Raw genomic sequence first — 25,253 nt, forward strand, 5'->3', positions numbered from 1 at the left:
GCAATCCCCCCATGGAGCAGGAACACCCAGCTGAGGTTCCACAGGAAGGTGTCCAGGCGGGTTTGAATGTCTGCACAGAAGGAGACTCCACAACCTCCCTGGGCAGCCTGGGCCAGGCTCTGACACCCTCACCCCCAACAAGTTTCTTCTCACATTTAAGTGGAACCTCCTGTGTTCCAGTTTACACCCATTGCCCCTTGTCCTGTCACTGGTTGTCACCGAGAAGAGCCTGGCTCCATCCTCCTGACACTCATCCTTTCTATATCTGTAAGCATGAACGAGTCCCCCCTCAGTCTCCTCTTCTCCAGCTCCAGAGCCCCAGCTCCCTCAGCCTTTCCTCACACGGGAGATGCTCCACTCCCTTCAGCATCTTGCTGGCTGCGCTGGACTCTCTCCAGCAGTTCCCTGTCCTTCTGGAACTGAGGGGCCACAACTGCACACAATATTCCAGGGGTGGTCTCCCCAGGGCAGAGCAGAGGGGCAGGACCTACTGACCACCCCCTTCTAACCCACCCCAGGTACCATTGGCCTTCCTGGCCACAAGGGCCCAGTGCTGGCTCATGCTCACCCTGCTGTCCCCAGGACCCCCAGGTCCCTTTCCCCTACACTGCTCTCCAACAGCTCCTTCCCAACTTACACTGGAACCTGGGGTTGTTCCTGCCCAGATCCAAGACTCTACACTTGCCCTTGTTCTAGTTCATTCCATTTCTCCCCGCCCAACTCTCCAGCCTGTCCAGGTCTCTGATGGCAGCACAGCCTCTGGCGTGTCAGCCACTCCTCCCAGCTTGGTGTCCCCAGCAAACTTGCTGACAGTCACTCTATTCCCTCATCCAAGTCACTGATGAATATATTGAATAATCCCGGCCCCAGCACTGCCCCCTGAGGCTCTGCACTGGATCCAGGCCTCAACTGGACTCTGCCCCATTGCCCACGACTCTCTGGCTTCTTCCCTTCAGCCAGTTCCCAGTCCACCTCACTGCCCGCTCATCCAGACCGCACTCCCTCAGTTCAGCTGTGAGGATGCTGTGGGACACTCTGTCAAATCCCTTACTCAAGTCAAGGTAGATCACGTCCACCGCTCTGCCATCATCATGTGATCTTCTAACAATCCCCAGACAGTGTTTTGGTGAAAATATTAGGTGTTTAAAGTAAGGCACACTAAGATATAGCTACCCAGGAAAAGATAAGAGAAGCAATACAGCATGAATTAAATACAAGAGAAAAGTTTGCCCTGGGGGATCCGTATGCAAAATTCTACTTTTTCCATAATTTATTGCAGAAACATGATAAAAAGTGTCTCTTCAGTCTTTTGGGATATGTGGCATTCAAGTGGCATCTGTAATTCTGAACACTGCAGCATCAGAAAAAAGAACTGATAGTGAGAAAACATCTGAGGGATGTATTAAAAATACTTCCTGGATTATTCTCAGCTCCAAAACAGTTCAAAATAGTTCAACCGGTTTCACAGTCATGAAAAGTACAACTTACGTTTCGTAGATCTCAATGAGTTTCTGTGCTAGTGTGAGGTTCTTGTGCTCCAGGTACGTCGCCATTTCCGCTATGACCACAGCTGCGCTCACGCCGTCTTTATCCAACACCGATGTGCCACACATGAAGCCTAAAAAGAAAAGAATTCGTCGTGGAAAAATAAGGTGAGATGCTGTTACACTGATGTGCTTCAAGTTTTAACCTTTTTCCTGAAAAAGAAAATTGGTTAATACGTGTCAACTGGTTTTATTACTGCGTGTTTTGTGTGAAATCAAAGTTACGGGTCACAGGGCTGGAAAGACATGTGTTATAATCAATTAATTGATAACATCTGCTCTCTGAGGGGAATCTCACATAGTCCAGTGTTAAACACACAGTATGGCCAAGCTGCCTTCTTTCCAAAGCGATATATGTGCAAGATCTTATTAATTCACAGAATCCCAGAACACCAGAATGTCAGGGGTTGGAAGGGGCCTGGAAAGCTCATCCAGTGCAATCCCCCCATGGAGCAGGAACACCCAGCTGAGGTTCCACAGGAAGGTGTCCAGGCGGGTTTGAATGTCTGCAGAGAAGGAGACTCCACAACCTCCCTGGGCAGCCTGGGCCAGGCTCTGACACCCTCACCCCAAACAAGTTTCTTCTCAAATTTAAGTGGAACCTCCTGTGTTCCAATTTGCACCCATTGCCCCTTGTCCTGTCATTGGGTGTCACCGAGAAGAGCCTGGCTCCATCCTCCTGACACTCACCCTTTCCATATTGATCCCCATGAATGAGTCCCCCCTCAGTCTCCTCTTCCCCAGCTCCAGAGCCCCAGCTCCCTCAGCCTTTCCTCACACGGGAGATGCTCCACTCCCTTCAGCATCTTGGTGGCTGCGCTGGACTCTCTGCAGCAGTTCCCTGTCCTGGAACTGAGGGGCCACAACTGGACACAATATTCCAGGGGTGGTCTCCCCAGGGCAGAGCAGAGGGGCAGGAGAACCTCTCTGACCTACTGACCACCCCCTTCTAACCCACCCCAGGTACCATTGGCCTTCCTGGCCACAAGGGCCCAGTGCTGGCTCATGCTCACCCTGCTGGCCCCAGGACCCCCAGCTCCCTTTCCCCTACACTGCTCTCCAACAGCTCCTTCCCCAACTTACACTGGAACCTGGGGTTGTTCCTGTCCAGATCCAAGACTCTACACTTGCCCTTGTTCTAGTTCATTCCATTTCTCCCTGCCCAATTCTCCAGCCTGAAACCAGCACGCAGGCAACACACCTGCTTTGGTGCCTCCCTCATTTTCAAATGGTGTATTATATGTGAATACGTTGTCCCAGAAAGCTGCCGTTTATCCTAAAAAGTGGAGAATTCCTACATCCGAAACGTTCGCTACGCAGTTCTCTGCAGGTAAGTGGTGTGGTTAGGATGACCAAGATAGAGTGCTCAAGGCAAGGTCAACAGGAATATTGACATATTTCCATCTAATGCCAGTCCTGCACATGTCTGGACTCCTCACATATTGTTCCAAAGCATGAAATAAACCGCACAGGTCCTGGAGGAGTTACAGTGTTGGATTGGGTGATCGGAGCAAACCGCTTCCCAGTTCCACAGAACAAATGAGGCCTGTAAGAAATGGAAGTGCTTCAAAACAGATCCTGTGCTTAATTTTGGCTAAAAGGCCACAAAGCAACAGTAGTTTGGCTCTGGCATCTCAGGACTTTCAATCTGTATAAGAACAGGTTTGTATCACGAAGCTGCACAGGATCAGGATCAGATATGAGTGGATCACAAATATTCACAGAATCATAGAATTTCCTGAGTGGGAAGGGACCCACAAGGATCATAAAGTGCAACTCCTGCCCGTGCATTGACAGCCCCACAATTCAGACCATTTCATTGTGGGAACGACGATGTTCAGCAGGGAAAGAAAAACCCCTGGAGGAAAATGCTTGGAATAAAACTTTAAGACACTGGAGAACAGATCCCAAGCTCAACACATACCCACTCTGCCATCTCAGGCAAGTAATTCAACTCTTTGACCACATTTTCCACCAAGGAACCTGTTCCTATCTTGAAATACACGCATGGGGTGGATATGAGTTGTTGGGAGAGTCTTTTTCTGCGTGTGTACAGCCCCAAGAACGATGCAGACTCAGTCATCTGAAAAACAATGTATCCTGGTCATGCAAGATGATAGGAAGAGCTCTTTAAAAGGGAATACAAAGGGCTGATTCATGCTCAATTAACCACTTTTCTCTGGTTTAATGCAGATGTTACGCACTTGTTGTTCCATGTAAGAAATCTGCACGCGGGTGAGTGCCGACCTCAGCTCTCAAAAGTACGTGACGCTTTTTACCTGCCCGTGGGGAACACGACTCCAACATGAGCCAATGAACCGACCCTAAATACGAGTGGTTTTCCCATGTCATTAATTCGGAGCAGTAAGACGGAAGAAGGGAAGTGGTCTGGGGTTTGTAACACCCTGGAGTAGGTTCCATATTCCTTCTGCCCTTTCCACATCCAAGCAGGTGGGAGTAGTTATCCATCAACTGCTGTTTCATTCAATCCCCAAACGCCAAATTAAAACAATGACACAAAACGCTGTCACGGAGGCACCTGAGGTTCGTTTAAGGGACAACAGGGTCCAAAACAACTTTTATTAAACCGGTGAGAAATAGGGTTTTAGCACTCCAAAGTGACTTGAATACAGGTTCGGATATCAGTTGAGGCAATTATTAAGGGGCAGTAACTAATACAACAGGAGGTCCACAGAGTCCATGCACGTGGCTTCACCAAAACAATGCTGGAGCCGTCCCTGAGTCCCGGAGGAGTCCACACTGCATGAACACGGTGTGGGGTTATTTTAAAGGGATACACGTACTCGTATTGAGTACGGAAAGTGTACACTCGCGATTCTGTGAGGATTAATTTATAATACACTCACAATCCTGCGAGGGTTAATTTTACTCACACACCTGACGGCAAGGCAAGCGGAGTCTCTGCTCCTCCTGGCGGCAGCGGCTCAGCTCGTAACTCCAAGAGGATTGCACAAGGGGCAGAGCCTCGACGAGAATCCCATTTTTATAGCCTGATCAGATCTGTGGGCGTTCCACAAGCTTCTCTGCACCCCCACACTGGCTGTGGGTGCCCCTGAAGCCTCCAAACATCCCCCACACTGGCTGTGGGTTGCCCTGAAGCCTCCAAACATCCCCCACACTGGCTGTGGGTTGCCCTGAAGCCTCCAAACATCCCCCCACACTGGTCAAAGGTGCCCAGGGGCTCCCTGGCACCTCGGCGCTCCCTTCTCCTTTCTCTTAACGGCCCTGGCCAGGGGGCTCTGGGGCCAAACAAAACAAGCTGTCAGCCTCAAACAGCAGAGAGAGAGGGAGATGTGTCTACTCCTTCCATATTGAAGGAGGGAGGTGGAGAGAGGGGGATTTGCATTCTGCCACAAACACCATCCCACAATCACACATTAATACTCTCCCGAATTGTCGAGCGCGCTCTAGGAAGGGTGAAAAGTGTCAAGTGATCCAGAGGTGAGTCGAGCTCTGCCACAAGAGAATTCAAAAGAATTGTGGTGGTGTTTGACAGGGAGTAAAATTCATGGTGGTCTATGAATCAAAGGCAATAAAACGCAGAGCAATGCAGGTTAAAATAAAAAAGCCAGATAGTGCACAAAGGGAAGACAAGAATGGAAGAGAGAAGCAGGAAGAGGAAAACAGAAATAAATGTAAAGGAAAAGATGAGTGACAGGGAAATGGGAATGAAAGAATTGTAGACAAAAGTACTAGCAAGTTGTTATTCAATATACAGCATTGATGATGCTAGTTGGCAAGGTGATTCGATGAGAGCAGAGCACTACAACAATAAAGAATAAGAATAAAGTACCTTTGTGTTTCTTTTCCTAACTAAGACCACTCCTTTTAAGGTGCATTTTCCCCCCACAATTCTCAGTATTTTAAAGGGATATTAACACACATACCAATAGACTCTTCGAACGCAAAGAGAACTTCTTTTCCATTATCCAGGAGATCTTTCACTCTACTTCCAATCCATTTAAAACCAGGGAGCGTTTCCTGAAACAGAAATTAAAATATATGCATTAAATACACATTTTCTGTGTTGTTTCAAGCGTGGAAGTTCAGGAAAATAAAATGGAGACCTCAAACTAAAAGAAGAAAAAGGGGAAAAAAAAAGGATAACGCATTCGAAATTTTAGGGTCAATGGGAGTCAATCAGGATCTAAACACCAAAGCTTAAGGATATTTTTCTTATTTACTTCAAATAATTTCCTTGAATTTACATCTAATCAATTGACCAATAGAACAGGGACAGTAAAGTCAAACGATGGGTAAGTTGTATCTTCTGTATAGATTATGAAACTAAGGCAAAGAGTCACTGGGCAGCACTTTACTAGGAAATACACAACTAGGATACAAACATCAAAATCAAGGAGTGAGAGACTGTGGTGCTCTCTGAGATTAGATAAGATGTTCTGTGGTGCTTATCAGATGAGACAACAGGACAAAGTTAGTCAAGAAGAAAAGTTACAGAATCACAGAACGGACTGGGTTGGAAAAGACCTCAGAGATCATCCAGTCCAAGCCTTGGTCCAACTCCAGTCCATTGACCAGATCATGGCACTAAGTGCCGTGTCCAATCTCAGTTTCAAAACCTCCAGGGCCGGTGAGTCCAGCACCTCCCTGGGCAGCCATTCCAATGCTGACCACTCTCTCTGCACAGAATTGCTTTCTCATCTCCAGCCTCAATTTCCCCTGGCAGAGTTGAAGCCCATGCCCCCTTGTCCTATTGCTGACTGCCTGGGAGAAGAGCCCAATCCCCCCTGGCTAGAACTGCCCTTCAGGTCGTTCTAGAGAGTGCTGAGCTCACCTCTAAGCCTCCTCTTCTCCAGACTGAACAAGCCCAGCTCCCTCAGCCTCTCCCCACAGGGCTTGTGTTCAAGTCCCTTCCCCAGTCTTGTTGCTCTTCTCTGGACCCGCTCCAGCACTTCAATCTCTTTCCTGAGCTGAGGGGCCCAGAACTGAACACAATACTCCAGGTGTGGCCTCACTGCCCTTGTCCTGCTGACCACGCTGGTTTGGATACAGGACAGGACACCATTGGCCTTCTTGGCCACCCGGGCACACTGTTGGCTCCTGTTGAGCTTCCTGTCCATTATTCCCCCCAGGTCCCTTTCTGCCTGACTGCTCTCCAGCCACTCTGTGCCAGCCTGGAGCGCTGCAGGGGGTTGTTGTGGCCAAAGTGCAGGGCTCTGTAACAACCTGGTCTGGTTGTTACAGAGATACAAAAATCAACTTTGGTTCCTGAGAGGGAAGAGCACTGCCCGATTTATTCAAATTATACAAAAGCAGTCAACAGAAAATGGTCTTTGTTTGGAAGGTACAAAGAGGCAAAGCTTTTCGAGGAGATCCTGAGGGTTTTCCAGCCAAATGTGACCCCTTCCAGAAAAAAAATATATGAACAGTACTTAGTGAGTTAACAAAACTCACTACAAGGCGGTGAGATTCAACCCAATTAAGCATATCTGGACAATCACTAAAAATTGTTTACAGCGCTGCTTTCAATTTAAGTTTTTAACTTGTCACCATTGGGTAAAATATCTTTTCCTACTGCACGTGGCTTTAATTAAGAGGCGTATGAAACAAGACTTGGAGTTCGGTGTGTTTGTGCTGAGCTTTAGAGCACTTGCATCTCTCAGGGTTAAGATCCAACAGAAATCACAGCAAGTACTTAATTTGAATGCCAAAATTAAAATAATAATTGCCCATCTGCAGGGGCGCTCCCAGTTTTCTTTCTTAGCAAGTCCTCAATGAAATGGCATTAAGGATGTGAACATAAGAGTTGCTTTGTCGGTCACAATTTGAAGCAAACCCAAATTTAAAACCTCCTAGTGAAGGAATATTGTGCAACCTTTGTTTGCTATAAATCCATCCAAAACCACCCAATTTTTGTAGCAAACACACCAAGTTGCACACACTTTCATTCCCTTACACGGAAGGGTTTATCTCTAGGAAAATAACCAAGACAAAGGTATTTCTCTTATACGTAATTTAGGTTTTAATCTGTGTCACCTGCTAGTCACAGCCTCCTTGCAGCTTTGCATAAGCTGATTTCACCATCTGCATTGGCTGCAAGATGCTGAAATCAGGCCTGTCTAGATAAAACCAGCATTCTCAAGTTGGAACACATCAAAACTCCCAACCAAAAGACTGGAAATCATCTGGTTTTCATTTCATAAAGCCCTAAGTTGAGGGGCAAGACGAAGAACGCAGCGATCATTCATTCTGTCACACCAGCACTCACTTCGAAGTGAAATCCCTCCTTAAGCGCAATCGCCCGCAAAATTTTCGAGGAGACCGTGGTCGCCAACATGTAAACGTTCTTCACATCCGCGTCTTCCGAGCGGTTTTCCTTCCAGCAAGAAAACATCCACCAGCCAAACAAAGCCGCCAGTTCGTTGCCGGTGAACACCTTCCAGCGCCCGCTGTGGACAGGAGAGGAAACAGAGTATTGTCATGTTTGCCATCTCAAGGGGAGATGTTTTCTGTGGTTGTTGGAACAACTGGGATCCGAGCACAACAAGCCGCTCTAGACAAAGCCACCGTACTAACAGGACGGCACATTTAGCACGTCTGGATGATTTACAAGCCCAGTGCGTTCTATTTGCAAGCAAAGATACCAAGTATCTTTACCGTCTAGCTTTAAAATAGCTTCGGTCTTTTTAATTTCTCTAACAGAAGGAGTCTATATGAGTCCATACATTGCAGTGCCTGCACAACTGTGCGTTATAGACAGTTACTTACACAGCGAGCAGATTTTTGGCCTGTTAGTGGGAGAAAAATAATTTAGATTCAATATAAAGAAGCCAGGAAAACAAAAAAATAGCCCCCAACAGCTGACTGTCCCAAGGCAGAACTGGTTTGCTTAATAGAAGTGAAAACACAATAATAACAAGATATTACTGTCTTTAGTAACTTTTCAATTCAATTTTATTTGGCCATTTACGGTAACACTGATAAGTATTTAATCTTATTAATCAGTTATTTTATTTAAAATACATGATTTTAGGTGAAGCTATACCCAAAGATGAAGCCAGCAAGGAAAATAACCCAAATAACTAAGTCACGACGGGGAAGAGTGGGCTGAAGGTGCGGGACTGTCAAAGCTTTGGGGATATTCGGCAATTGTCACTAACTCTTCTGCACAAAGAGGTAAAAGAAAAGGTCCCGTCGCTTACTTCTCCTGCTGTTCTGCCACTGCCAGTCTGTCTGCGTCTGGGTCAGTGGCCACCACCACTTTAGCGCTTTCTTTCTCTGCGAGCCTCAGTGACAGCTCCTGGGAAGGGGAAGGGAGAGGAAGGGGGAAGGGGAGAGGACGGGGGAAGGGGAGAGGACGGGGGAAGGGGAGAGGACGGGGGAAGGGGAGAGGACGGGGGAAGGGGGAAGGGGAGAGGAAGGGGAAGGGAAGGGGAAAGGAAGAGGAAAAAAAGAGGAAGGGGGAAGGGGAAAGAAAGAGGAAGGGGGAAGGGGAAAGAAAGAGGAAAGGGGAAGGGGAAAGAAAGAGGAAAGGGGAAGGGGAAAGAAAGAGGAAAGGGGAAGGGGAAAGAAAGAGGAAAGGGGAAGGGGAAAGAAAGAGGAAAGGGGAAGGGGAAAGAAAGAGGAAAGGGGAAGGGGAAAGAAAGAGGAAAGGGGAAGGGGAAAGAGGAAGAGAGACAATATAAAATATAAAAATCACAAGGGCAAAACCCCAGTCTTCCTACTTACCCGTAACATGCAGTGATATAAAAGCTCACATGGATTGTTGTGACAACCTCCATGCGCTCCCCCCGTCCCAGTCGAAACAAAGGATGATGTTATGCCTTAAACATCTAGTTTTTGATGCTTTGGGGGGAAAAATAGCTGGCTGTGGAGCCAGACACCTTGTTTTATCTTTCCCAAGGTTTTGTGATACAACACATGGATTTTTAAGACAGAAGCAAATAACAGTGTTGCTGTGAAGGCCTCATGGCCTATATTGGGATGATAGAGATGAACCATCTGGCAGAAAACCAACTACCAGAAGAAACCACGAACCAACAGCTACAGGTGAAACAATTCACTTCTGGTCAGTATTGTGAACTTTCCCCTCGTTTCAAGACCCCAAACCCACCTCCAGATGAGTCTTCCTAATTAGCACGAAGAGCAAACAGAGGGATGAGATGAACCACCTGTGTGCGATTTGACTACGAGTCAACCGCTTCATTCTATAAATAGGACAGCCTGGATGAGCCACTTTGAGCTCCCCTTGCTAAATAAGTGAGCTGCACGGCGATGGTTTTACTACTCACAGGTCAGCGGATGAGCCCAATTTAGGCTCAATATTAATCATTTAGTGTAAGTAGATGCACACTATATATAATGAATTATTTAGAGATAAAAGGTTGTATGATTTTTAATATACTCTTTGCTTCAGGTTACTTGCTAAGTTGGATTTGCTAAAATTTGAAGCTGTAAACTTCTGCTCATATTTACCAAAAGCAACCATGAATTTCGTTGAACACTTATAAGACAAGGCCTATTTTGCACTTTGCTAAGAAAGGATTTATCCAGCCAAAACAACACCTGCAAGGCCATGGACCAGAAACAATGTCAACAGCTGAACAAAACAAAGGCCCACGTGGAATCAGAGAAAAAGATCCAACGAGAAGCAAAAAGACCCCCAAGCGAAATTTCGCTATTGGACTGAATCATGGTGTGAATGGTTATATATTAAGATATAAGGTATAAAAATATAGCAAGGTCTATAGTTTGCTATGCTCGGTTGGACCTCTGCACAGGTTCCCAGCTGGATCCAGCCCTCCTGCTAGTCTACTCCATTAATTTATGTTTTCCCTATGCATTTTGTCTCCTGAAAGTCCACTCTGCATACAGTTATCAGGCCTCACTGGAACATTTGCCTCTGGAGCTTTAAACAGCCCAGAGCAAACAGTTATCAGGGAGAGAAGAATCCTGACAGTTTGCTTGGTGAATGGACAGACATCCGCAGAGAAGATCAGCTGCATTCGGTTTGCTGTATTTCCCCCACGCAGTAAATAATAGAGTGAACGCGCCACCAAACTCTTTTAAGTCACGCTTCTCTCTAAGAAATCTAAACATTGTTCTGCTGTAAGCGGAACCCTAAATGACTCTCTTGTGACAACCCCCCTCCAGAGGACGTCATGGGATCAATCAACAATATCACAGAATGGACTGGGTTGGAAAAGACCTCAGAGATCATCCAGTCCAAGCCTTGGTCCAACTCCAGTCCATTGACCAGATCATGGCACTAAGTGCCATGGCCAATCTCAGTTTCAAAACCTCCAGGGCCGGTGAGTCCAGCACCTCCCTGGGCAGCCATTCCAATGCTGACCACTCTCTCTGCACAGAATTGCTTTCTCATCTCCAGCCTCAATTGCCCCTGGCCGAGTTGAAGCCCATGCCCCCTTGTCCTATTGCTGACTGCCTGGGAGAAGAGCCCAATCCCCCCTGGCTAGAACTGCCCTTCAGGTCGTTCTAGAGAGTGCTGAGCTCACCTCTAAGCCTCCTCTGCTCCAGACTGAACAAGCCCAGCTCCCTCAGCCTCTCCCCATAGGGCTTGTGTTCAAGGCCCTTCACCAGTCTTGTTGCTATCTTTGATATCTTTGTCTCTCTCTGATATCTTAGTTTTCCTTCTCGAGCATTGTACATTCTGCTGCTAAAGTCTTGTTAAGTTTTGTGCTATATTAATACACCTTTGCCATGTCACTAATCGCTGTAATTTGTATTCCACCACATGCTTCTAGTAAATTCCTAATTGAATTAGACCTCTGGAGTGATTGTCTGTTATTCACTTCATGTTACCACGCAGAAATACCCAGAGTTAACTCACATCTGTCTCAAATGTTGGGACAGGGCACGTATCGCATTCAGACTTAACCCACCCCTCATCCCATCTGGTGGGACAGGACAACTGCCCACAGCTGAAAACCACATACTCGCTGTTTTCTTCCTATGCAAACAGAGGAAAACTCATAAAAATATGATGAAGTAGAAATAAAAATACCAGCACGGATTCTCCTTCTTCAGGATTTGGGCATTTGACAGTGGAGAAGTCTGGATCTGGATCTTTTTGCTCAGGTACCGGAATGGGGGGTTGAAAGCCAAACGCTTTGAAAGCCGCCTGCACGTAGTCGTGTCCGACGCCATGAAAAGAGGTATGAACAAACTTCAAATTGGTTTGCTCGTTTAGCTCCCTGAGAAGGAAAAAAAGAAGTTCAGTAAGAATTTGGTTATTTCACAAGACTGCTTTCATGGGGTAAAGCAAAAGCAAAAGAAAATGCGGTTACACTTTGTACTATTCTGCTGAGTTCTGCATTGATTTCAAAGAAGGAACTAGGGAAAAGTTCTCATTTGGACTTTCACTGGAAATTACAGAATCACAGAATGTCACGGGTTGGAGGGGACCTGGAAAGCTCATCCAGTGCAATCCCCCCATGGAGCAGGAACACTCAGCTGAGGTTCCACAGGAAGGTGTCCAGGCGGGTTTGAATGTCTGCAGAGAAGGAGACTCCACAACCTCCCTGGGCAGCCTGGGCCAGGCTCTGACACCCTCACCAGGAACAAGTTTCTTCTCACATTTAAGGGGAACCTTTTGTGTTCCAGTTCATACCCATTACCCCTTGTCCTAACACTCGTTGTCACCAAGAAGAGCCTGGCTCCATCCTCCTGACACTCACCCTTTATATATCTGTAACCATGAACGAGTCCCCCCTCAGTCTCCTCTTCTCCAGCTCCAGAGCCCCAGCTCCCTCAGCCTTTCCTCACACGGGAGATGCTCCACTCCCTTCAGCATCTTGGTGGCTGCGCTGGACTCTCTCCAGCAGTTCCCTGTCCTTCTGGAGCTGAGGGGCCACAACTGGACACAATATTCCAGGGGTGGTCTCCCCAGGGCAGAGCAGAGGGGCAGGAGAACCTCTCTGACCTACTGACCACCCCCTTCTAACCCACCCCAGGTACCATTGGCCTTCCTGGCCACAAGGGCCCAGTGCTGGCTCATGCTCACCCTGCTGGCCCCAGGACCCCCAGGTCCCTTTCCCCTACACTGCTCCCCAACTTACACTGGAACCTGGGGTTGTTCCTGTCCAGATGCAAGACTCTACAACTGCCCTTGTTCTAGTTCATTAAATTGCTGGTTTAAAGCTTCTTCTCCTGGAAAATTAAACATTTACCTTCTGCTAAATCAGCTGAAAGTCTCCCAAGAATGAACCATTAATTTCCGCATCAAACTCAAGCTCTTCTACCACCCTGAAGATCTTACTCCGGCTCTACCTACATTATTCATTCTCCTCCTTTTATCCTTGTCGTCTGTCCCCCTTAACCTTTAATCTCCCCACTTCTATTCCATGCATTCACACCTCAGCTTTACCCTGAATTTCTGCATTTTATTCAGAATTCTTGGGACCATATTTATTTGCATTAAATGGTTTACATCAGGGTGCTTTATTGCAGACAAGAATCCAAAGGCAGGTTGTTTTATTGTCACTTTAGCCCTAAATATGGTGACCATCTTATTCAATGACACGTCAGAGAGAGATGGGGTGAGACACAATGGAGAGATGGCCAAAAAATTATTCCCACTGCTCAATTTTCCACATGTAATCTAGAACTTCATTAAAACCCATCATTTAAGTACATTTTGCTTTATACAATACCTGTGATAACAGATCTTCTTCAGATCCTCCATGTAGCAGTCACAGATTTTCTTCAGAGGATCCTGCCTAAGGGGACTGGTGTCTACTAGATTCTCATTCCAAGAGCCGTTCCATGGTTCAACGCACTCTTCTATACATTTGATGATCTCCTTATCGTGAGGAGCGGTGATCTGGGCTCCATTTTCCCAATAAACCTGGTGGAAGTTGAAGGAACACGACAGTGTTTATCTACAAAGATTATTAACTCCAGAAATTATTTAGCTATAGGATTCTGCGTATTTCCTGGCATCGGATCGGCTCAATTCTCAAAAATATATGGAATCAGATAGTTTATGATTTTATGTCATGATAGTTACTCAGCAACACAACCTATTTTCAAGAAAGCTGGTGTTCAACTATTGTGTCTGAAATCACCCAGACGTGAGAAGCAGGAACTGGGCACTTTAACTCAGCACTGTGCGAACAGCAACACAAGAAAAACACCTTCTACATAGCCTGGTATCCCTTTTGATAAAGAAGCACAACTTGCTTTTGAAATGGAAGGAAACCAGATAAGCGTGTGCCAAGGTACATGTTTGTCCGTAACTGAACAACTATAATCTAGCAGCGAGAAACCCTGTCAAACTATAAAAAGGTTTTGTTAAGGAATTATTTAGACGCTTGTTTCCATCAGGATGGTTGAATTCACAGCGCCGACTTTCTACTGAGGCCCATTCATCTCTCTTTTCTTCTGGCTTTTACAAAACCCATTGGTACTCAGAATCTTCATAACTTTGTCAAGTGTGGTCAGAATTGGACAAAACCTTCCGAAGCTGCTGAATTCGCGGGGGAAACAGTGAAAGATAAAACAATTCCTCTGAAAAACTAGAAAAGAATCCAGTATCTTCACAAAAGTAAAATGTTTTGTATCAGAAGACACAAACGTAATAGCTTCTTGATAAATGGAGCTATTGGAAAACTGATGTGACTTATTTTCTTATTCATTGCAATCGCAAAGCAGAAGTAAAGGCTAGTGAAGTACTTTACAGCTTGTTCCGCTGAAGACGAGCGCAGTACAATCACCTGTCTGAGTTATCGCTGTGCAGAGTCAGATTGGTTTCCCTATCGTTGCCATTACTCACCTCTTACTAAGCTTCTAGAACGCTACATTGAGAGTTTAGGTCAGATTCTCCTCCAGTTCAGGTTCTTCTCAAGTTTAGAAAGGACAAACTGCGTTACAATAATACATACGCCACGTTTGCTGTTCTAGATGGTTACGCTGCTCCAAGTGTTCAAAATGAAGCCGCCTGCCTCTCTCCCAATGCCCAGAAAAACAACCTTAAAGTGAGCAACAAACTAGCACACAGTTTTATTAATCACCCATTAAACCATCACCATCTTCTGCACAGTTACATACCGTGTTGGCTAATTTCCCTAAGCTCTAGCTTAGTTTTAAACTCATTTTTAAGTCTAAGAGGCGAACATATAATCGCTTAAGCATTTCTTCAGCTGCTGATTAGACTGTACGGAATGTCGAAACAGACTTGTGCTCAATATATACGACAAGTTCAAGCTTCACCTTGTATCCGTTGTCCTCCTTGCGGTTGTGGGACGCGGTGATCATCACACCAGCCACAGCTTTGAGCTGCTGAACAGCGTAGGGCTATAGAAGAAACCCAGAAGTGTCAGTTTACCCAAGAGTTCTGCAGCTGGCGTAAAAAACATTACATTATTAGGACAGTTATGCAATAGGATGTCACAGGAGAAGCGGCTCTTAATGTTTCACTAGTTTATTTGCAAATTGTATACATGAATGTGTAACATTCCCTTTTCTGTAGCTAGTAATAGAGGGAAAGCTTGTTTTATTCTGTTGCATAGGAAGATTATTCTATTTCCCAATCACATAAACAAAATTGCTAACTGGCCAACTAAAGAAAGTTTACACTAGCATTTGAGGAACAGAAAACAGGTGGGAATAGAATGAATTCATCAAAAGGCTTTTGGAAAAACAAGCTACAGGTATTTCACAAAATCCCAGAATGTCAGGGGTTGAAGGGACCTGGAAAGCTCATCCAGTGCAATCCCCCCATGGAGCAGGAACACCCAGCTGAGGTTCCACAGGAAGGGGTCCAGGCGGGTTTGAATGTCTGCAGAGAAGGAGACTCCACAGCCTCCCTGGGCAGCCTGGGCCAGGCTCTGACACCCTCACCAGGAACAAGTTTCTTCTCACATTTAAGTGGAAACTCCTCTGTTCCAGTTTGAACCCATTACCCCTTGTCCTACCACTGGTTGTCACTGAGAAGAGCCTGGCTCCATCTTCCTGACACTCACCCTTTCTATATCTGTACACATGAATGAGGTCACCCCTCAGTGTCCTCTTCTCCAGCTCCAGAGCCCCAGCTCCCTCAGCCTTTCCTCACACGGGAGATGCTCCACTCCCTTCAGCATCTTGGTGGCTGCGCTGGACTCTCTCCAGCAGTTCCCTGTCCTTCTGGAACTGAGGGGCCACAACTGGACACAATATTCCAGGGGTGGTCTCCCCAGGGCAGAGCAGAGGGGCAGGAGAACCTCTCTGACCTACTGACCACCCCCTTCTAACCCACCCCAGGTACCATTGGCCTTCCTGGCCACAAGGGCCCAGTGCTGGCTCATGCTCACCCTGCTGGCCCCAGGACCCCCAGCTCCCTTTCCCCTACACTGCTCTCCAACAGCTCCTTCCCCAACTTACACTGGAACCTGGGGTTGTTCCTGCCCAGATCCAAGACTCCACACTTGCCCTTTTTCCTAACTACAGAGCATTCCAGTCATCCCCTCCAAACAATATCCACAGCACACTAAAAAATCTTGCAGAATAGGGATTTTAAATGCTGCAAGAAAAAGCTTCTGGAGAACAGAAAGCTCTATTTTTTGAGATATTAAAAGCAGAGGCAATCCTTCATTTCTTCCACTCTAAGCAGTAGGGGTCTTACATCCAAAAACATACAGTGTGTATATTCACACACACATAAATCTCATCTTTGACTCTTATTACACAGAGGTGTTTAAGTAGAGAATAAAGGAATGTTTCACCTGTAACTAACAAAGCCTGGACTGCAATCACTATTGCCCTCACATAGCAGCCCAGAGCGAAACGGGATTCTGTTGCCCATCCGCATACACAAAAATTCAGCGACATTCTTTTCACAGCCTCGAAGAGCCAAGCGTACGAAGCAGCCCTTATTTTTCTGAGAAGCAAATTGCTAGTTGCCATTTTTAGCAAACTTTCCAATCGTCCCTTAGCTGCGTGGTTCAACAATGAAAAAGAAAGAGAAGATGACTCACCACAAACGGTGTAGGGACATAGGTGGAAAAGAAGTAGACAGGTACATCTTTGGCCAGCAGGACAGCGGCAGTGAGCTTTGCAAGTCTAACAACACCAAAAAGAAAGCATTTAGTCAACAGAGGACAATCCAATAGCCATTTACATTACTATATCACAGTATCACAGTATGTTTGGGATTGAAAGGGACCTCGAAAGATCATCTAGTCCAATCCCCCTGCTGGAGCAGGAACGCCTAGGTGAGGTCGCACAGGAAGGTGTCCAGGCGGCTTTGAATGTCTGCAGAGAAGGAGACTCCACAACCTCCCTGGGCAGCCTGGGCCAGGCTCTGACACCCTCACTGAGAAGAAGTTTCTTCTCAAATTTAAGTGGAACCTCTTGTGTTCCAGCTTGATCCCATTACCCCTTGTCCTATCATTGTTTGCCACTGAGAAGAGCCTGGCTCCATTCTCGTGGCACTCACCCTTTATAAACATTAATAAGGTCACCCCTCAGTCTCCTCTTCTCCAAACTAAAGAGACCCAGCTCCCTCAGCCTTTCTCACACGGGAGATGCTCCACTCCCTTAATCATCTTTGTTGCCCTGCGCTGGACTCTCTCCAGCAGTTCCCTGTCCTTCTGGAACTGAGGGGCCCAGAACTGGACACAATATTCCAGATGGGGTCTCACCAGGGCGGAATAGAGGGGAAGGAGGACCTCTCTCAATCAACTGACCACCCCCCTTGTAATACACCCGAGGATGCCATTGGCCTTCCTGGCCACAAGGGCCCAGTGCTGGCTCATGCTCATCCTGTTGTCCACCAGGACCCCCAGGTCCCTTTCCCCTACACTGCTCTCTAATATGTAATTTCCCAACCTATACTGGAACTTGGGATTGTTCCTGCCCAGATGCAGGACTCTACACTTGTCCTTGTTAAATTTCATCAGGTTATTCCCCGCTCAACTCTCCAGCCTGTCCAGGTCCCGCTGGATGGCAGCACAGATTCCAGTGTCAGCCACTCCTCCCAGCTTAGTGTCATCAGCAGACTTGCTGATAGTACACTCAACTCCCTCGTCCAAATCGTTAATGAATATATTGAATAATATTGGCCCCAGTACTGACCCCTGAGGCACTCCACTAGATACTGGCCTCCAACTGGACTCCGCACCATTGACCACTGCTCTCTGGCTTCTCTCTTTAAACCAGTTTGCAACCCACCTCACTACTCTATTGTCTAGACTATAACCTTCATTTTACTTGTTTCTTAAATCCCTTTTTTTTTTAATTACACTAAAAGTAGGATCCTGCAGTTTACACAGTGAATGGAAGAGTTTTAAGGTTGCAGAATCCAAGATGGTGTTTTAATCTGTGGCTTGAAGAGCACAAGGCGCTTCAGCCAACCACCTAAATAAAGCAGTGATACCAAACCCAAAGATACAGAACCTACTGGTGGGACGCTTGTCCTTCATTCAAGGACAGAACCCATCTCCCAGGAAGTTTCAAGTACCAGATGTCAGCACCAGCAGGTCTGGGAAAGGATTCAGCATCCCACACAGCAAAGCCGTGCAGCAGCTTGGGAAATATCCACAAAGCACATCTAGTCCTAAAATATGCTTCTGAAAACAAGCACAGGCTTATTCTAGAAAGACTAGAAACTGTGTTTTTAAACTTTGCTTTTATTATAAATGTTTGCTTTCAAGTAGCAGGGAAACTCTCTTTCAGGTAACTGATATTAAACTGTTCTTTTCAAGTCAGGTCTACTCAGCTCAGCAGTTAATGGGAAGTCTCAGTGTCAAAACAGATGAGAGATCAAACAGGTTAAGTCTGTTCTGCTCACTCATTTTTACAAACAAGCATTAATATTTGCTTATCTCCCACGATGAGTGTATTGGATGCTTAAGTTTCAGTTCCTCAGAATTTCTCTATAACCCAAAACCACTTCATAGAGTTTGAGAGCTCAGCTTGTAGCTGACACTCCTGAAATTTTGCTTGGTGTATCAGGATGTTTTACACCTATTTAATTATGGGACATAGATCATCTGCCATGTCCCATAGAACCAAAACCACTCTTTTGGGGAGGTATAATTCCATTTTAGCACTATTGTAACTGCATGTCAGCCAAGGGTTAAAAGAAACATGTCGCTGAGAACTGATTTGCTCCTTCAATATGTGAAACTCGGCCGTCAAGTCCAAACTCCAAGCTTTATGTGGCTGAAAAGGAACATTTTTTCTTACACTTGCACATTTCTAAGCTGTGCATAACCCCCCCTTTTTTATCCCCAAGATGTTTTGCTCCCCCAATGACCAGGGATTAGGATTTCTCACGAAATCAGAAAGTGGTTCTTTTACAGATCCTCACTCCCCTTCCCTCGCAAAGAGCAGCTTGACATCACTAGAACTTCCCATTTCAAGCATTCCAGGTAAAATATTCCCAATAGGGAAACACATCAAGAGCATGGGTATCACAATTCCAGTTCCCAGTGGGTTGCAGGTAGAATTCTTCTCCCCAAACAAGTTTAAATCAGACAGATCATAGAAAATAACAACGGTGTTAACAATAATGTGTGAACATTTAGGGATTTCAAGCTATACCTTCACATTCAAGTTTCTCTTCGTAAATTCTTTAAGTGAAACAATTAGCCTCACATTCCCCATTTTCTGGCAACTGCTATTACAGAAGCTTTAGTCCATGCCTCTCAATTATAATTTACATGGGTTAAGGGAGGGGAAAGAGCACGGTGCAGTTCATGACCAAAATATTCAACTGTGATGCATTGAAAGGCACAATATAATTTCTAGGCTGGTAAATGTGATCAATACTCATACTTCTTACTGCTGCAGTTGCTGGTGACCTGACCTCGTGTGTCATATCCAACAACAAAGCCTCTCTGCTTAAAGTCTGAAAAACACCTCTCCAGATACTTGTAGATCCCCTGGAAGGAAAAAATAAGAGAAAGATAAAAAAAGAAGAATTAGTTTTAGTGCAGCGCACACAAGCTTTAAAAATTATCTGTTCTATAGGACATAACGTCACTAGTCAAAATACAGCTCAGCAAAAATATCAATAATGATGCCCACAAAAGCATCTTTTATCTTTTTTAATCGAAAGAATGAAAGCAAATGGAGCAATAATTATGGGAAACAAAAGTAGTACAATAATAAGTGAGCAAAGAGCGTAAGCAAAGCTTGAGGTAGCAAAATCCTCAAGCAGCGAACAGAATCACAGAATGGACTGGGTTGGAAAAGACCTCAGAGATCATCCAGTCCAAGCCTTGGTCCAACTCCAGTCCATTGACCAGATCATGGCACTAAGTGCCATGGCCAATCTCAGTTTCAAAACCTCCAGGGCCGGTGAGTCCAGCACCTCCCTGGGCAGCCATTCCAATGCTGACCACTCTCTCTGCACAGAATTGCTTTCTCATCTCCAGCCTCAATTTCCCCTGGCAGAGTTGAAGCCCATGCCCCCTTGTCCTATTGCTGACTGCCTGGGAGAAGAGCCCAATCCCCCCCTGGCTAGAACTGCCCTTCAGGTCGTTCTAGAGAGTGCTGAGCTCACCTCTAAGCCTCCTCTTCTCCAGACTGAACAAGCCCAGCTCCCTCAGCCTCTCCCCACAGGGCTTGTGTTCAAGTCCCTTCCCCAGTCTTGTTGCTCTTCTCTGGACCCGCTCCAGCACTTCAATCTCTTTCCTGACCTGAGGGGCCCAGAACTGAACACAATACTCCAGGTGTGACCTCCCCAATGCAGAGCACAGGGGAAGGATCACTGCCCTTGTCCTGCTGACCACGCTGGTTTGGATACAGGACAGGACACCATTGGCCTTCTTGGCCACCTGGGCACACTGTTGGCTCCTGTTGAGCTTCGTGTCCATCAGTCCCCCCAGGTCCCTTTCTGCCTGACTGCTCTCCAGCCACTCTGTGCCAGCCTGGAGCGCTGCAGGGGGTTGTTGTGGCCAAAGGGCAGGACCCGGCACTTGGCCTTGTTGAACTTCATCCCACTGGAATCGGCCCATATTTCCAGTCTATCCAGATCCCTCTGCAGAGCACTCCCGCCTTGCAGCAGCTCCACACTCCCTCCCAACTTGGTGTCAGCAGCAAATTTGCTGATGATGGTCTCAATCCCCAACGCTTGGTTTCAATCCGTACTGTGCTTTTAGGGATTCAAACCATCTTCTTAAGCATCCCATTGAAAAAAATCCATGTTTTGAATGCCAAAGGTAAGTTTGGTATGAGTCTGTGCTAATCCATCCTTGTGCTCACAGTACGACACCTTTTCAGCACCGTTTCCAAAGCATTAGTTCTAAATTTGCATTAAAAGGAAGCTTCATCCTTACGTGACCTGCTCCAGGTGGACAGTTTAAAGCCCTCAATTTATATACTATGTAGATAGAACAGCAGAAATCAAGCTGTCTTCTATAGATCAAGGTAGCACATTTCCAATGGCAAGATAGCAGAGGAGAGCCCCACACAGGGAAAAGAAAGTATATTTTTAAAAGACATTAGGGGTGAAGAGAAATATGTGTGTAAATGTATAGATGAGATAAATCCAACAGCCTCTCGGCTGCCTCTTCTTTTTGAATCAGGAGATGGGTGCTCTTTGACAAAGTGCATTATATGGTGCTCCAGCTTCTCCATTCGCTTCTCTCTGGAGATCCCTCAACTCAGGATGGATCAGCAGCTTTGCACAAAGAGGTGGAACCGCTATTGTTGGTAGAAGATTCCAGAGGCTACAGTTCGCTCCGAAAAGCGGCTTTCTCTAACAGAAACACATCACCATCATCTTACCATAGCCATTTTAATAATGATTATTGCCCTTTCCACCAAATAATGTGCTTCAAATGTGAACAAGTGGGTACGGGCATCTCTTTAGAGATGGATTTCAGCTGCGGGGGATTCAGAGAGAGAGGAAAGCTTTCAAATCAATACAAATCTTTGAATGCTGAGAGAAGTGGAAGCTTTGCCATGGTGGGATCTCATCTCATGGCGGGATCTCTGCAGGCTGGACTGAGATGCGTTGATACACAAACAAGTTCGCACCACCCTGGTGACTTCAGGACCTTTTATTCACAGTTGGTAGAGAGATATGAGATGGAGAAATGGGGAAAACTCGCTTTAGTTTGACTGGAAAGGACTGAATAACATTCAAAGGGATGAACTGCAGATTCCTGACAAGGGATCCCTTATGTAGGCGAGCGGTACCGTGAGGCCGGAGGACATTGCGGAGTTTTATCTGAACTAGTTCCTCAAACATCAAGAAACCATAAAAAAGACGAGATTTACAGAAGAAACAGGAGCATCTCAGACAAACTACAAGTCAGGAGCAGGAAATAAACCAGTTAGCAGCAGCATGAACCAAAGTAAGTTCAGATAGAACGATTAACACTACGTGCATAAAGACAATGCGTTACAAACCACAAAACGCTCTTTACAAATGTAAAGATGACCTTTCTTTCCTAAGTTTCTCAATTTAAAGAATTTCTATTTCCTTTTTGCGAGACTCGGGTTTTGATAGCGTCCCCACCTCATTTCTGCTTCTAAATTGAAGACAGCCAAGTCTGTACCTTGCCATTACATACCTGGGGATTATTAATAACTTCTTAATCAGCATACGAATGCAGCACCACCTGAGTGGGCCTAAAACAGTGAAGTATTACAAATATATATATATATAACATTCAGACAGATCTAGTCTGCTCCTACAGCCACGTTTTAAATAATCCTCTTGCATGTCCAGCCCTTTATGAGCAACTTCAAAAGAGAAGGGGAAAGCGATGCTATCAAGAATGGGATGGAATGAAGTCCACTATTTATATCTTTCACCTATTATGATAAGATTTGCTTACAGAGCAACAGGGAACTCGCAGCAATGATGCAAAGATGAGTGGTTATTGTCATTGTGCAGATCAGAGATGGGTTATTTGCCTATTAATAAAAGTAATTGGTTCAGGAGGGCAAAAGGAGAACAACCTCAGTTTTAGGCATAGGTTACAAATCTACAATATTCACAAGAGACAAAAGCAACTTCTGGATATTCTAAACCTTTCCAGATCTGGCTTTTCGTGATATCAATATAATGAAGAACACAGCATCCGCTTCATTAGGTTTATTTTAACAGAAAGAAGTATTTTAATTACACCAAAATGTCCTTTTTTGAATGGCCATTTATTCCCGTAGCAGGTAAAAACAAGTACAGAAAGACAGGGCTGCCCATTTTCACGTTTGGTTCAGCAAAACTGCTCATGTCATTGTCATGAGCTTCCGAAACAAGTACCCAGAGTAATTAAATCTGCTGTCGTTTACTTCAGAAACAAGTTTTAATCAGCTTCCCAGAGATTGCTTTCTCTACATATTGATATATGGCATTAATAAACAACTAAAAATAGAAGGGAATGAATACAAGCCAGTTTCTCACTTTCGGAAGCCAGCGAAACCGAGCTCGCAAACACGCTCCCTGCTGAGCAAAAAGGAATTTGCTCGCTTTCTGCCAAGAATGCGTACGGGCGAACGCTCCCCATGGGTCACGCTCGCACGGCGCTGAGACAAAGGCAACACGCAACGCTCAGGCGCCGGGAGCGCGAGCAGCTCCAAAATCAACACAGCGCACAGGCCACAAAGTAAAGCGACCGGTATCAGCTTCTTCCAGCGCGTTGTTGAGGTGTTTACTCTGCTTCGAAGGGAACTGGACTTGGTGAAAGCAACTTCATTGCTCTTAACAATTCCATCACTGGCAAACTACTTGATTTGAGATGATTTTTTCTTGTTCTCTTCAGTTTGTATCAGTGAGTTTTGTTCCTACCGTGACGGTATTTGTAGGAGATGAGTTTGGCATCCTCAGATCAGCAAAGGAAGCATCACTCTAAGATATGCCCAGTTTAGAGGGTAGAAACCTAAAGAAAACTCTCTGTTAGACCCAAGATGATACAGAAGAGAAGCAATAGTCAGCTATACGGCTGGGTTTAAACCCTGCAACATGTTCATTCTCTTTTTTCAAGGACAGCTCTGGGAATTCGGTTTCAGCTCCAGTTGCACAAGTCAGTCATTAGCAATACTTCAATAAATGATTTCACTGCTGTCTGCTCAGGGACTCGTATCAGAGAATCAACCTGCAGAGAGACAACTGTTGCAAAATGTTTAAGTGCACAGGAATAAATGAGAGGTTTTAATCAACCCTTTGTCAATCATGTACTAAAACACCTTTAATCACACGCTGAAGCTCCGTTTATAAGAGGTACTTGACAAAGCAGATAATATTCGGTAGATTTATCAGAACAAAATTGATGTTCCAAGTGCAATGGTTACAAATACATCAGCTCATTGTTTTTTCAATAATAAAGACTAAAGGTAGGAAAAGATAAGATGTTTAAATATATTGAATATGTGCAACCCAAACCCATTTGCATTGTATATCTTCCTAAGGGAAGGAAATATTCAATATCTATTTTCCGACCCATGCTATTTGTTTTCAAAAGGATTCAAGAATCCTCTTTCCTTGTCCCCACTGAGATGAGAAATGCTGGATTTTGCAGATTAAAAATCCTATTGCTTTTTGCTTAATGAAGTATATGCAAGAACGACTATGGATGGCAGGAATGGCAGTTTAAGAAGACAAATGTTCAAATTCAGACACTTCTTCCACGTGTTCAACGTCTGGGTATCAGATGAATTTCAAACGTAGTCTGAATTAATTTCTTGTGAAGTTTGGTTGTGAAGAGATGATATTTAATCTACTGATAGAGGAAACATCAGCTGCAAAGCACCCTGGTGCTGTACAATAACCAAATTGAAGAAGAAAGCCGCTATGAGACAGAACTAGAGAAAAGGAGCATGGAGCGCTTTTGATCAACTAAATCAACATCAACTGGTCCTTCAAAGGTGTTTATTGAAAATGTGGGGAAAGAGATGAGACAACTGAGGACCAAGTTCTTTGAGAAACAATGTATTGTCTGCCCTTGAGCAAAATCGCATCGATGAAAAGCAGAGATTATTAAGCCTTATATTAATTAATGGGTTGATTTACTTGAACAATCACCACGCATACAACTCATTAACATTGCTTAAAAGAGAAGCAGGGAGGGAAACTTGAGAAGAGTCTGATCATTTTCCACCCTCTTCTTGCACGCAAGACCAAAACCAACCGAGGGAAAAAGGAGGGGAAAAGATACTGAAGAAACAAGGCCAGAAAATGGTATTTCTGGTTGTTAAACAGCAAGTCAAAAGAACCCAAAACAACTAAAAACAACCTAAACCAACTCTAACCCAAATTTATCGATAAACCTTGAATCATCGATCTGATACAATATGTAATGTAAGATTTGCGGTTTGAGAGTTTCAGTTTGTATTTCAAATTATCTTCTCGCATCTTTACTTTAGAAAGAGCCAAGAGCTACAGAACTGCACTTAACCACGGTATTTCCTACCTGGCCCGATTGCAGGTAGCACAACCAGTGTTACTGGAAGGGTTCCCCAAAAGCTCAACAACCTACAGATGTTCTCCACAATCAGTCCACATTGGATTTTTCATCTCACTCCCTGTTCATTTTCTTAGTAAAACCTGCTATTTTTGTACAGTTATTCACAGTTTCGGCCCAAACTGAAGGAATAGGCTTGTTTGGTTGGGGATGGGGTTGCTTTGAGTTTTCTTCATTTTGGTTTGGTTTCTTGTTTTTCGGGGTTTGGTTTGGTTTTGGTTGTTGTTTGGGGTTTTTTGGGTTTGTTCAGTTTTTGACAAATACTAAAAGTTCTTTGGACAGCTAATGATTTCCAACTTGAGAACAGCATCAT

The 25,253-nt window shown here is 45.2% G+C and overlaps 1 protein-coding gene across 1 annotated transcript in view; it reads right to left on the reverse strand.

Moving 5' to 3' along the window:
• PGM2L1 (phosphoglucomutase 2 like 1) overlaps positions 1–25,253 on the reverse strand; it is a 50,559-nt gene that overhangs the window by 9,902 nt on the left and 15,404 nt on the right. The window contains exons 3-11 of the mRNA XM_065834073.2: positions 19,302–19,408; positions 16,499–16,583; positions 14,757–14,840; positions 13,199–13,392; positions 11,551–11,740; positions 8,729–8,826; positions 7,795–7,975; positions 5,453–5,546; positions 1,489–1,618 (exon numbers count right to left, since the gene is read on the reverse strand). Of these exons, the coding sequence (XP_065690145.2) occupies positions 1,489–1,618; positions 5,453–5,546; positions 7,795–7,975; positions 8,729–8,826; positions 11,551–11,740; positions 13,199–13,392; positions 14,757–14,840; positions 16,499–16,583; positions 19,302–19,408 (1,163 nt within the window). The remainder of the gene's footprint in view (positions 1–1,488; positions 1,619–5,452; positions 5,547–7,794; positions 7,976–8,728; positions 8,827–11,550; positions 11,741–13,198; positions 13,393–14,756; positions 14,841–16,498; positions 16,584–19,301; positions 19,409–25,253) is intronic.

Source organism: Patagioenas fasciata, chromosome 1 (genome assembly GCF_037038585.1).
Source record: "Patagioenas fasciata isolate bPatFas1 chromosome 1, bPatFas1.hap1, whole genome shotgun sequence".
Lineage (NCBI taxonomy): Eukaryota > Metazoa > Chordata > Aves > Columbiformes > Columbidae > Patagioenas > Patagioenas fasciata.